The sequence below is a fragment of the Grampus griseus genome (genome assembly GCF_964374135.1).
Source record: "Grampus griseus genome assembly, chromosome: 1".
NCBI classification, from domain to species: domain Eukaryota; kingdom Metazoa; phylum Chordata; class Mammalia; order Artiodactyla; family Delphinidae; genus Grampus; species Grampus griseus.
In genome coordinates this window covers 102481748-102494613 of record NC_139017.1, presented here as the reverse complement: position 1 = coordinate 102494613, position 12866 = coordinate 102481748, and the positions used below count along the sequence as shown (strand labels likewise).

Below are 12866 nucleotides of genomic sequence, written 5' to 3'. Positions count from 1 at the left end.
TAAATATACAGCATTTTCTAATTAGCCCCTTAGGTTAAAGGAAAAGTCATATATACTTTTTTATAATACAAGCCAGCCAGTATTTCTAAAATTAATCTTCACAGATGCTTTCACATTGTAACTACTGCTGGAGAGCTGGTGATTGATAGGACTCTGCACCCTAAGACTCCTGAGGCAGGGAAAAAGAAGGAAATTAAGAGAAGTAGTCAGCTGGTCCAAACTCAAAATTTCTCTCTAAGCTCTCTTAGCTCTTAGTGGTGTGATAGCCAGTTTGATACTAGGAGTTCTAAAATGTAACACAGCATCTAACTGGAACACAAAGTGTATCAGTATTTTTATAAACTCACTACAACTGTATGAATGAATAAAGGCAATTCCAGTACATTTTATGAAGTCATAATATAAAATTATTGATTTGTATTGGATTTTCAATAGTAGTATTTAAAATACACATGGGCATTATTTACCATGTAGATATCTTTTTAAAACCAAACACTACTACTGATCCATAATGTGTCATTGCTGAAACGGATAAATGAGAAAAGCTACATTTATTTTCTATCAGTGTGTTTTACAGAAAAGCTTTTATAAAGGTATTAAATAAACATAATGGAAAATATAGTATATTTCTAGTTTTTATTTAGGGGATGGAGCTTTCACTTTATCCCATATTTTCCTCAGAGGTAGACTTTGTTTTTATTTCAATGAGTTCTTCTACTCGAGCCAGAACACTTTCAATCAAATCAAATGTGAAAAGAGCTGAATGTAGGACCTGCAATACCAAGAAAAATTAGTGTTATTAAGGCTGCCTTTAAAGCAAAACAAAGCAAAAAGAAAAGACTTCAGCTGTATGTAGCTTAGGAAAATTTCGTATCTACCTTAAGCTGCATTTCAGGAGGCATATTCGGGATCTCTTCTCTACCTACAGTTATAGAACAAAGATCTTTAGACTTCTGGACTTCTGTAAGAGAAAAAAAAAATCGTGTCACAGTTAATCATTAAAAAAAACTCTCAGATTTCAATAATAAATTTATAAGCTACTTTAATCATTTACTAACTTAAAAAATGCCAGTTATTTGCGTAAATTAAGCCTTAGTGTTTAATAGCTCAGGATATGCTAAAATCAAGCTATGAACAAACAAAAATATTAAAATTCTGCAACATGTGAATAAATGTTTAGGTGAATAGTATTTTGGCATGTACAGGATGAATGAAAATTTTAAAACTTTTTTCTTCAATATAAAATCAGAAATATACCTGTCACACTAAAAATGACAAAATTTTTAGTAATGCCTACAGAAATACCACCATAGTGAAATGGAAAAGACCACAAGATTATTATAATAGAATTGCTGACTTTAAAAAGTAATTCCGGATCTAAGATTCTTTTTCATAATTTGTACTGAGTAGAGGGTGAAGTGGGGGATGGACCCCACAATACTAAAGGAAGTACAATGACATCCAAACAGAAATACTTGTGATACAATTAGATTCTTAATCAGACCTTGAGGTTTGAAACCAGAATATGCTTCAGTTTGGTTTAAATCTTTGTTAACCCAATTTCAGTGTTAACTGGCATACAGATTTGCCAAGAAACATTTTAATTATAAATAAAATGACTTAGCTATCACAGTTCCCTGTTTGCTCTAAGTTAGACAAGTACAAGATAAAGTTCTTTATTTTGAATATAAATGACAGTTCAAAAAAATATGACTAATTTTTAGACCTAACTGAAAATGAAACTTCACATTACCAACCTTGGCTATTTTTAATTTCTGCTTCATAATGTGCTTTTGACATATTAAGACCTGTATGGAGTGGCTTTAAGAAATTATTCTCAATCTTTTCGAGTTCTGTCCATAATCCAGTCTGTTTGGAAGAATTAATGAAACAATTAGTTATTTGGTTCAAGATGTATTGATTGCCTACTAGTATTAAACATGTGCTGACAGTTGGAGAAACAGAAATGAGTAAGACATGATCCTTGCCTTTCAAGGTAGAGTTGACTGTTTAATAATACATTCATTACTACATCTAGTTATTTTATCTAAATACCAGTCAAAACAAAAATGAACTTGTTCATACACTCATTACTGTGCCATTTGGATAGCTCCTGGTTTTGAGATCTGCAACTTAGAAGTTTTATCCATGAGAAAATTATTTGAAAATAATCCACACGGTCTGAGACATCTCTCTTTATTTTTATAAACCATCCCCACAATGACTCTACCTTATAAGTCCCTTCAACTCTTTATCTTTCAAATGATATTCCTGTCACATATCTAGTTCCAGGGGATTCTTCTTCTCTATTGATGGAAACTTTTCTAACACAAAGCTGATACAGACTTTCTTGGGGACCAATATACATGGAGATTTTACCTACCTAGGACAGCTTAGGGTTATTTTGTCATTTGTATTAGAGGTTTTTATTCCAAGAGCATTTCCTCCTATAGTACTACAAGAAGGGAATCATAAAGTCTTAATTTTAAAAAAAAAAGAAAAGAAGGAAGACAAAGAAAATTCACTGGTATTGCTAAGTTTCCAGGTACTTATTACAAAGGAAAGTACCTTAGGCAAAAAAGGGAAACTTAGGAATCCAGTTATCCTTAACTAGAACTGGATCACATGAAAATCTATTTTGTAATGAACTTATTTTGATCCAGGTAGTATATAACATTTAACATATATAGCCCTCCAAAATAAAATCTACACATGTCTGTGTTGAATAATTTATAATTTCACTGTCACATATATCCTTTTAATTTAAATCTGTCCTTTCTCATTATTCCTATATTGCTAGGAAAAGTGGAGTTCTTGAGAGGAACTATCAAGAATCCAAAACCTCAAAAATATGCATACTTTTTCACTCAGAATCTATGAACTTAATCTGGGGAAGAATTAAATATGTATGTTATAATGATTCCACTGAAGAGATGTTTATAAAAATACGTTTAAGTAGTGAAAAGTTGTAAGTAATGACAATTTTTCACAACAGGAGCAGGGTAAATTGTATATCCACACAATGGAAAACTACACAGCCGTTAAAATAGTGTTCTTCAATACATATTGGTGAGTGGAAAAAAGGTTACAGCATGACTCATATAATATGATCTTTTTTAAAAAAGAAGTATGTACAGATTTGCTGGTATAAAGCCTAAAAGGGCATACACTATAATGTCAAAAATAAATGGTGAGATTCTGATTATTACTTTTTGCTTATTTATCCTGATTTTTAAACAATGAACTGTTTTAATTGTATACTTTAAAAAACATTTTTTAATGTTTTTAAACTTCCATTGAAATTGTAAGTTTTCTTGTCCTCACATGGAAATGTGGGTTACGCATTAGTACAGCAGAAACTTCAACCAGTAGTCACACAGGATGTCAAGTATGTTACTCTACCACGCGCACCCACTGCTCTCATTTCTCTTATGTTCCTCCCTCTCTCTCCAGCATTTTCTTTACCTTTCTCTATCCCGCCCCCACTTTTTTAAACGTTGTTTCCCTTTACCTCTAAGCTTAAAAGTAGAACCCACTACTACTGGCCAATATCACGGATGGCTTTCAAGGCTACAGAGGTTACTGATGACCCTCTACAGATTAAAACACATTCAGACATAAAGAATATAGAGAAAACACCTTTTTACTCACACCTAGCTTTGTCAAATGTAAACATCCTACCATATTTACTTTACAAAATACATCAGATATGGTTGAAGCCCTCTTTATCCAAGAGAAAGCCATTAACTAAGCTATGTAACATTTTCTAAAACTTGAGGTTTTAGTATTCTTAATTTATACAATATATCACAGTTTTTCATGTTTAAAACTTATACAAATGATATCACAGTGTACATATCCTGCGTTAGCTCCCTTTTGTTCAATCCTGTTTTTGAGGGTTATTTATGTTATAGCTCTAATCCTTTCATTTTAATTAGTATATAGGCATCCCATTATACTATACCTTTTATCCTGTTACTAGTTTTTTTAGTACTTCAAACAATGCTCCCTGAAATTGCTGCATATGTTTTCCTATTCACATGGAATAAAAGTTTTTCTAGGGTAGCGTTTTTCAAAATATTTTTACCATGGCCCACAGTAAGAAATATAATTTACATCACAACTCACATTTATTTATATAGTTGAAACAAAAGTTTCACAGAATGTCCTTTCTATTTATAACATCAAATATAGCCTGGTCCTTTCCTTTTTATATATTATTTTTTAATGTCTGGTGTATTAAGGTATCATTTACATACAGTAAAATAAACATTTTTTAGCTGTACAGTTCTGAGTTTTGACAAAGATATATAGTTGTATAACCACCACCACTATAGTTTCATGACCCCAGAAGTTCCCTTGTGCCCCTTTGTAGTCAGTTTTCTTCCCCCACCCCCAGAGAATCACTGGTCTGATTTTTGTTTATATAATTTTTGCCTTTTCCAGAATGTCATATAAATGGAATCACTACTGTGTAACTCTTTATAGTACAGTGATATTGTGATTTATAATAAATATATACTGTATTTGGTCTCCATCCTGTTCCTGGCAAAGAGCTCCTAAAACTCTTGAATTTCCTAAGAACAGTAAAACTGTCTTTTGTTATTTATAACAAGCCCTTTCAGCCATGAATATGACTTTTGGAAAGCCCCTAATAAGAATGGGGGCTGGTTGCCAGAGGAATCAACCATGTGATTAAAGGGTTCCAACTTTCAGCTCCTCTCACCACAAACTCCTGGTAGGAGAGAGGGGCTGGAGACTGAGCTCAATCACCAATGGCCAGTGAATTAATGAATCATGCCTATGTAATGAAGCCTCCATAAAAACTCAGAAGGATGGGGTTCAGAGAGCTTCTGGGTTGGTGAACACGTAGAGGTGCTGGGACAGTAGTTTAGGAGAGGGCATGAAAACTCAGCGCTCCTTCCCTCATACCTTGCCTTATGCATCTCTTCCATCTGGCTATTCCTGAATTACATCCTTCTATAATAAACTGGTAATCTAGTAAGTAAAATGTTTTCTTGAAGTTCTGTGAACAGCTTTAGCAAATTAATCGAACCTGAGGAAGGGGTCGTGGGAACCTCTGACTGACAGCCAGTCTGTCAGCAGCACAGATCAATACCTGGACTTATGATTGGTAACGGAAGGGGGATAATGTTGTGGGACCGAGCCCTTAGCCTGTGTAATCTGATGCTATCTCCAGGTAGAGTGTCAGAAGGGGACTGAATTGTAGGACATCTACTTGGTGTCAAAAAAAATTGCTCGCTATGGGAAAATCACTACACATTTGGTGACCAGAAGTGTAAAAAATGAAGTGAAGTACTAAGAGTAGAGCAGAAACACCGGAATGTTTTTCCTCTACAGGTAGAAACTGACAAAATTATTCTAAAATTCATATGGAGAAGCAAAGGATCTAGAACAGCCAAAAATTTTTTTAAAGAAAGAAGTTGGTAGACTCACACTACTTGAGTGTAAGACTTACTATAAAGCTACAGTAATTAAGATAGTGTGGTACTAGTGAAAGAAGAGACATAGGTCAATGGAACAGAACAGAATACAAAAGTATATACCCACACTTATATGATCAACTGATTTTTGACAAAGGTGCCAAGACAATTCAAGTTAAGTATAGCCTTTTCAACAAATAGAGCTGGAGTTGAAACAAAACCTTAACCCATACTTCTTCACCATATAAAAAATTTACTTGAAGTGGATCATAAACATAAATATAAAATCTAAAACTATAAAACTTCTATTAGAAAATTTGTGACCTTAGGTTAAGCAAAGATTTCTTAGAACCCAAAAAAGCATAAATCATTTAAAAGAACAAAACTGATACGCTGGACTTCAGAATTTAAAATTTCTGCTCTTTGAAAAATTCTATTAAGATAATGAAAATACAAGCCACAGACTGGAAGAAAATATTTACAAAAACCAAACCTAATAAAGGACTTATATCCAGAATACAGGAAAAAGTTTCCTTTAAAAAAAAGTTGGTCTAAGTTGAAAAAATTTTCTTTCACTCCTACTTAGTAATAGAAATTATTTGAAATCTTATTCCCAAAATGATAAATTTAATGTCTTATATTCATTCTTTGGTGTAAATGAATAACTAAGCTTCACTAATTAATTTTCTTCAGCCAACAGGTTTAACCTAACTACTGATTCAGGATTTTTAAAAGGAAATGTATCTTTTATCAAACATTTTTCTTGAATGTTTTAAATTTCTCCTTTAGAAAGTAATGATTAAAAGTTTACAACAGAGAAATGAGATGTAACAATAAATCTAATTTTATATTCAGACTGAATTCATTAATAAATTCTATTCAGTAATGTCAGAAACATATATTAGTTAAAGCAATTACATTTAAGCCTTCCTTCTATAACAGTAATGTCTTCTACAACCGACAGATAAGTTTAACATACTGAAATATATAATCATGTCTTCCTGCGGTTTCAGATTTCATTTCTTAGGCATGCCAGAAAATCAGACACATGTCAATTTTGCCACTCAATATTATCTTTGAAAATATCTGCCACATAAGATTGCTTTCCAACTAGAAAAACATGAATATTATTCCTGAGTTCTTATGCCCTACTTAGAACTTTCCATAGGAACAATAAATGAATTTTGATATGATACAATGGTCATGCTTAGCTCTAATCACTGAAAAAAGTTTCAAGAGTTTGGTTAATCAGTGAACCTTTAAAATTAACAATTTTCACCACTTTTACAAGATATTTATAATATCCAGAGGGATTTCCTTGGATACCAAAGCTTTCCAAAAAAAAATACACTGACTTCAAACAACTTTGGTAGTGCTTCTGACAATTTAAAAAGATAATTGCCCATAGTTCTGTTACTTGTCATTCCTGTAAAAAATTTTCTGCTTTAAGTTTTAATGACCCACAGTGTGTTTCCAATTCAGTAAATGTAGGTAATCTTTAGGTGTGTGTAAGGTTGAGCTGAAACAATACAACATCATATTGTTTTGCAAATACCAGCTATCAATTTAAGTGTTGCACAATTTATAATAAGTCTCATCAAGAAGCATCATAACCTTTGCATACATGTTTTGCAATACAGATTTGATAAAACATCACATTACCATTAAAACATACTTCTAAATAAATAAATAGACACAAACACTGTATATGCTGGGAAAATAATCTTTCCAGGTCCAAATGAGCCATTTTCTCATTTGCCAAATAACACGCAATTATATACGCTGATAATAAGGTTTCTTTTCTACCTCTACAGAGACTAAAAGAATGTTGGTAACTTTTCATCTTTCAAAACATTAGGGGGCCTCATTCACAAGTTCAACATGTTGTTTCTAGCTGTCTCTAATTTTGAAGGTTTTATGCTTTCATTTGCAAGAAAAATTAGACTATCATTTTCATTGGGTATTTACTTTTGATGAAACTATCTTAAATAGTCTTAGCTTTAAAGTCTTACATTCATTTTCTTTCTTTTTAGAATGTGGCTCAAATTAAGGCTAAGTTTACTAATTATAGAGTCAATACTTTTTTGAATTTTGTCACTCTTTAGTTTCAGATACAGTTGAATGTTGAACATGTTTCTGTATTTTTCACTTATTTTTGTTACTGTCATGAATTTGAAAAAAATATATCTCCCTCAATAAAAGTTCATTCTGAAAATACAGATTAAAATAATTTGCTTGTAAAACTTCACAATTTTACTGACAGCAGGTACAATTTATTTCCCAATTAACTACATACTGTTACTATAAAGTTAAACTGTACAGTAGCATAGCCTTTCTGCTAACTGACCACTAAATACATCATAAGAGATATTGGTAAGCAACATGCATCTTATTCCTAGCCAATCTGTCATATCCCCTCCACTTTCAAACACCGTTCATTGCAATTGACCACAAAATTTGCTGCAATAACCATAACTCTTACTAAGAATCTGTGCAAGCAACCTGATGTTTCAATTATATTCTATTTCATTTTGTAAAAATTGCCAGTCTGAACCACTAACTTGATTTAATGACTCTAATATGCTTGGTTATGACCAGCAATTTGAAGAACACTGCTCTAATTATATAGCTTAGGAGAGAAGTTGCTGAGTTAAGAGTATTTATTCTTCAACTCCACTGGATAATGCCAAATTGCCCAAAAAGGATTATCCGCTTTGTTTCATCACTGTGCTGGATCCTAACCTATGCTACCCACCGTTTTTAACATTCGCCATTTTGATGGGTGTGCAGTGGTATCTTACTGCAGTTTTAAGTTACACTTCCATAAACACTAGTGATACTGGGAATCTTGTCTTGTGGTTATTGGCCATTTGGGTTTCCTCTTCTGTGAGCTGCCTTACAATGTGTGTATCCTTTACCTATTTTGCTGATTTGTGGTCTTTTTCTTCTTGCTTTGTAGTTATTTTTTTGATACTAACTATTGGATGGAGAAAGGAAGACATTTTTTTTCTCTTTTTGTGGCTTTTTCAATTTGTACACATTTTCTTTTCTTGAATAGGTTTTAGTTTCAATGTTATTATCAATCTACTTTTTTGTGGTTAGTGCTTTTTTACTTAAGAAACCCTTAGGTCACACAGATCTTCTCTTATAATGTGTTCTAAAAATTTCTAAGTCCATTTTCAATGTTAAGTCTTTAATCTGTTTGGAATTTTGTTTTGTATATGTGAAATAGGCATCTAACCCCCCCTTCCCCATACATATGACAAATTACCCAGCATCATCTATTGAAGAGTCCTATTCTTTCCTTCCAATTTGTAATGGCATCTCCATTTCAGACAGGAAGTTCAGTGCAATGGTGTAATTAAGAATGTTAGCTCTTGGAGATTGCCCAAGTGCAAAAACTGGCTCCTTCACTAGCTACGTGACTTTGAGCAAGTTCTACTTACCCTCACTATGCCTCAATTTCCTCATACCTTCCTCATACTAAAAAGTAATACCTTGCAGGAGGATTAAATGAGTTAATACGTGCTTAAAGCACAACTTGGCAAATGGTTCTTAATAAATGTAAGCTACCATTAGCAGCAGCATCATATATATCTATCATATATATTTTCCACAGATATCTATTTTTAGATTCTCTACTGTTTTCTACTAGTCAATCTATCCAGTCCCATGGCAATACTACTCTGAACTACTGTGGCTTTATAATAAATTATGATATCTGGCAAGGCAAGTTCCTGTCCACACACCTTGCTCCTCAAAGGTGCTCGGCCCTTAACTGTTCCATATGAAACTTATAATCAATCATCAAATTCCATTTTAAAAAACTAATGGGTGTTTTGAATTATACTGAATTTTTAGATTAATTTGAGAACTGACAACTTTAAGACACCAAATCTTTCCATCCACATACGTATTCAAATCTCTACTTATATATTTTTTATATCTCTCTATAAAGTATTATAATTTTCCTCAAAAAGTTTTATACATATTTTTACATGTTTTCCTAAGTATCTCATATTTTTGTTGCAATTAAAATAAAACTATTTTCTGGTTGACTAAGAATTTTTATCACGATTATGTATTGAATGTATCAAATGCTTTTTTTTTTCCTGTAACTATGTATTTCCTCTACTTTAACCTATGAATTACATTACCTCACATTACTGGAATAAAACCAACTTAGTCCAATGACTTAAAAAAAATTTTTTTTTGCTAGATCTGGTTTGGTAATATTAGTATCTATATTCATAAGTGAGATGAGCCTGTAACTTTACTTCAGCATACTATCCTAGTCTGTTTTGGTATTAAGGTTATATCTTACTAAACAGATGCATAACATTAAGCACAACTATTCTTTTTCTAGTCTTTTGAACATTTTATATAAGACTTGAGTATCTGTTTCTTGAAATTATGGTAAAAATTATCTGACCTTGTGATTTCTCTTAGTAGATTGTGGCAGTTTTGTTAGATTATATTTTCTAACAAATTCTATTTTATTGAAGTTTCCAAATTTACTGGTATGTTTTCATGTAATTTTCTTCCTGTTTTTCAATCTGTGCTGTATTTATACTTCCTTTTTAATTAACATATTATGTCTTCATGCATTTTAAAAATCAATCTAAACAAGTATGTATCAAGACTTTTTACAAATCGAATTATATAAGATACCCAGCTGATTTTGATTAGGACCATATGCTGAGAAACAATAATCTAGAATGGCCCTGTCCAATGCTAAGGAGGCACTGAATTTTTAATTAAACATTTTAAAAAAATAAAATTTAAATAGTCACATGTGGCTACTGTCTATTGGACAGTGTAACACTAGGAGGTCTTTATTAAGACTTTAGTTATTCTTAATGGCAATAATTTAATACACAGCCCATAATCTAAAACTTATAATAAGGTAATAAAATGTGCCAAAATTAGGCTAAAGAAAATTTGTGCACATTCTGTTCAGCATAATTCCACAAATTTTTCATGTGATGAACAACAGTAATATTTTTAGAAGCATGTAGGAGTGAAGAAGCTATGGAAATAAGAATATTTTCTCTCTCCTACATTAAGATTACTAGATCTTTAAAAAAAAAACAAACACTACGAAGAAAATCATCTTTTTTTTTTTTTTTTTGTGGTACGCGGGCCTCTCATTGCAGAGCACAGGCTCCGGACACACAGGCTCAGCGGCCATGGCTCACGGGCCCAGCAGCTCCACGGCATGTGGGATCCTCCCGGACCCGGGCACGAAACCGCGTCCCCTGCATCGGCAGGTGGACTCTCAACCACTGCGCCACCAGGGAAGCCCAGAAAATCATCTTAACATTTCTTTTATCTTCAGTGTCTAGAAAGTAACAAGATGTTAAAAAATAGTACTAAGGATAAAAATTTGAAATGTTCACAAATGCTTACTTTAAAATTTTATACCCAAGTAACTCACTGGTGGAGTAGTTCTGAGATCTTTTCAGTTCTAGAGCTTAACTATACATTTCAAATTTCACTGCAGCCTGTCTCACAAAAGAGAAAACGCAGTTTTATACCACAGTGAAATTTATTGCCAGAACAGACAGGGACCTTGCAAAGGACACAGTCAACCATGATAATGAAGAAATAAAAAGAAGGAAATGAATAAGACCCAGTTTTCCCTTTTCTAATTTGTGTATCACTTCTTATTTATGAAGTAATATTGTAGAACTTCTATCACTTGTAATATTAAGGAATGTGCATAACCTTAAGTCATTTGGATCTGCAAATAACACACAAGGGATATGTTTTAATCTTGAAGAAAGAAACAATTTAAATGAGAACGTAAAATGTGGATTATATAGAACTATAAGTATGTGTTTGTATGCCAGATATTTGTTGTGTTTTCCTAAATGAAAAGCATATATGCATACATTACATAATTCAATTTTTTTAAATTCCTGATACATACTTCTGGCCTTTACAATCTTACATTGCTTCCCTTGACCCTGCTCCCATTCTACATATTACAATCACAAATTATTTAGGAAAAGAATAGGTAAGCAGGTGGACAGGAAAGGATATGAGCAGATGGGACAGACGGTGAGGGATAAATTATTATGGCCTATGTATCAGAAAAAATTACTATAATTAAACAATTAACACTTACTTAAAGATACCTACCAAATAGTAGGGAACACTAGGTCTAAAAATTAAGTTGGTTTTATCAGTACAGATAGATGGAGGTTCAAGGTCCAAGAAGTTCTGTCAAACTGAAGTGTGGGAGAAAGTGCCTTCAACTTATGCAAAGAGACATGAAATAGTAAGGTAAGGAGGGGAATGATTTATGAAAAGAATAAGTCAGTTGACAGTAACCCAATATAGCAGGGAAAGAAGTGGATTATTATTCAATTATGAATCATTTTTTGTATTTTAATGATCCTGTTCTTATTTAATTTTTCTATACACCTTTCTGATTGCTTTTCAGCTTTTCATCTGACTAGTTACCACCTCAGCACACTTAACTGCTCAAAAATAGGTACTGGTAGGAATCCTTTTGAATAAAACTACCCACAATTCAGCATCACTAGAGTATCATTTTGTTTCTCCTTTACTCACAATTTCTAAAACTCAGAAGGCTCTTATTTTTTGATTAACCACAGCAGACAGATTTGCCTCTCATTTATGTACATGACCTACTGTGACTGTACTTGGAAGAAATGCTTCCATGATGAATAAGCTGCCTCAAAGATGTTAGGTTGCCATCTTGGACTGATTTTTTGGCCAATTTCCTTGGTATGATAATTCTTACAGTAACTTGCATGGCAATACTATGGAATATTTGATCCCTAAGAAAAAATTTTAAAAACCATTAAATAAGAAAGCAATCTTATAAGCTGGTTGTATCCTTTTCTTCACTGTACAATGTTCAAGCCAAATAAATGTGAGGCATTATCTGTGGATATCATAGTAGACATTGCACAATGCTAAAACTGCTTTGCCTTCCCTCTCTAGGCAGAGGCCCGTTTGCTGCCCCTGTAGTACACTGTGCTCACTCTTAATCAAAAAGATTCAAAAAGATTCTTTTTCGTCCTGTCAGGCAAATCAGATCATTTCTAGGTATGGCCTCATCCTGATGAAAGTAAAAACTCATACCATACTCTAAGGGCATCTTCCTGAAGCCTCAGGGCTTCCACTGCCACTGAATTTACTTGTTATCTTTCTCTTTTTATCACAAAAAAGGAGTCAGGATTTAGTTTGTGATTCAAAGGTTCTGGTCACTGCCTGGGGTCATAGCTATTTCTGCCACTTACTAGGTATATGCCCTTGTGCAAGTTAAAGATCCTTCCTGTGCTAACACTGTCTATGAAAAATAAAAACTAAAGAGCACTTATAGCATAGTGAAGAATAAATGATAGGGCTTCCCTGGTGGCGCAGTGGTTGAGAGTCCGCCTGCCGATG

The 12866-nt window shown here is 33.0% G+C and overlaps 1 protein-coding gene across 1 annotated transcript in view; it reads right to left on the bottom strand.

Moving 5' to 3' along the window:
* Positions 1-33: 33 nt before the first annotated feature.
* The window catches only part of GLMN (glomulin, FKBP associated protein), a 42773-nt gene continuing 29940 nt past the window's right edge, over positions 34-12866 (bottom strand). Inside the window, exons 17-19 of the mRNA XM_082666273.1 lie at positions 1758-1869; positions 879-961; positions 34-772 (exon numbers count right to left, since the gene is read on the bottom strand). Coding sequence (XP_082522399.1) covers positions 662-772; positions 879-961; positions 1758-1869 — 306 coding nt within the window. The 3' untranslated portion in view covers positions 34-661. The remainder of the gene's footprint in view (positions 773-878; positions 962-1757; positions 1870-12866) is intronic.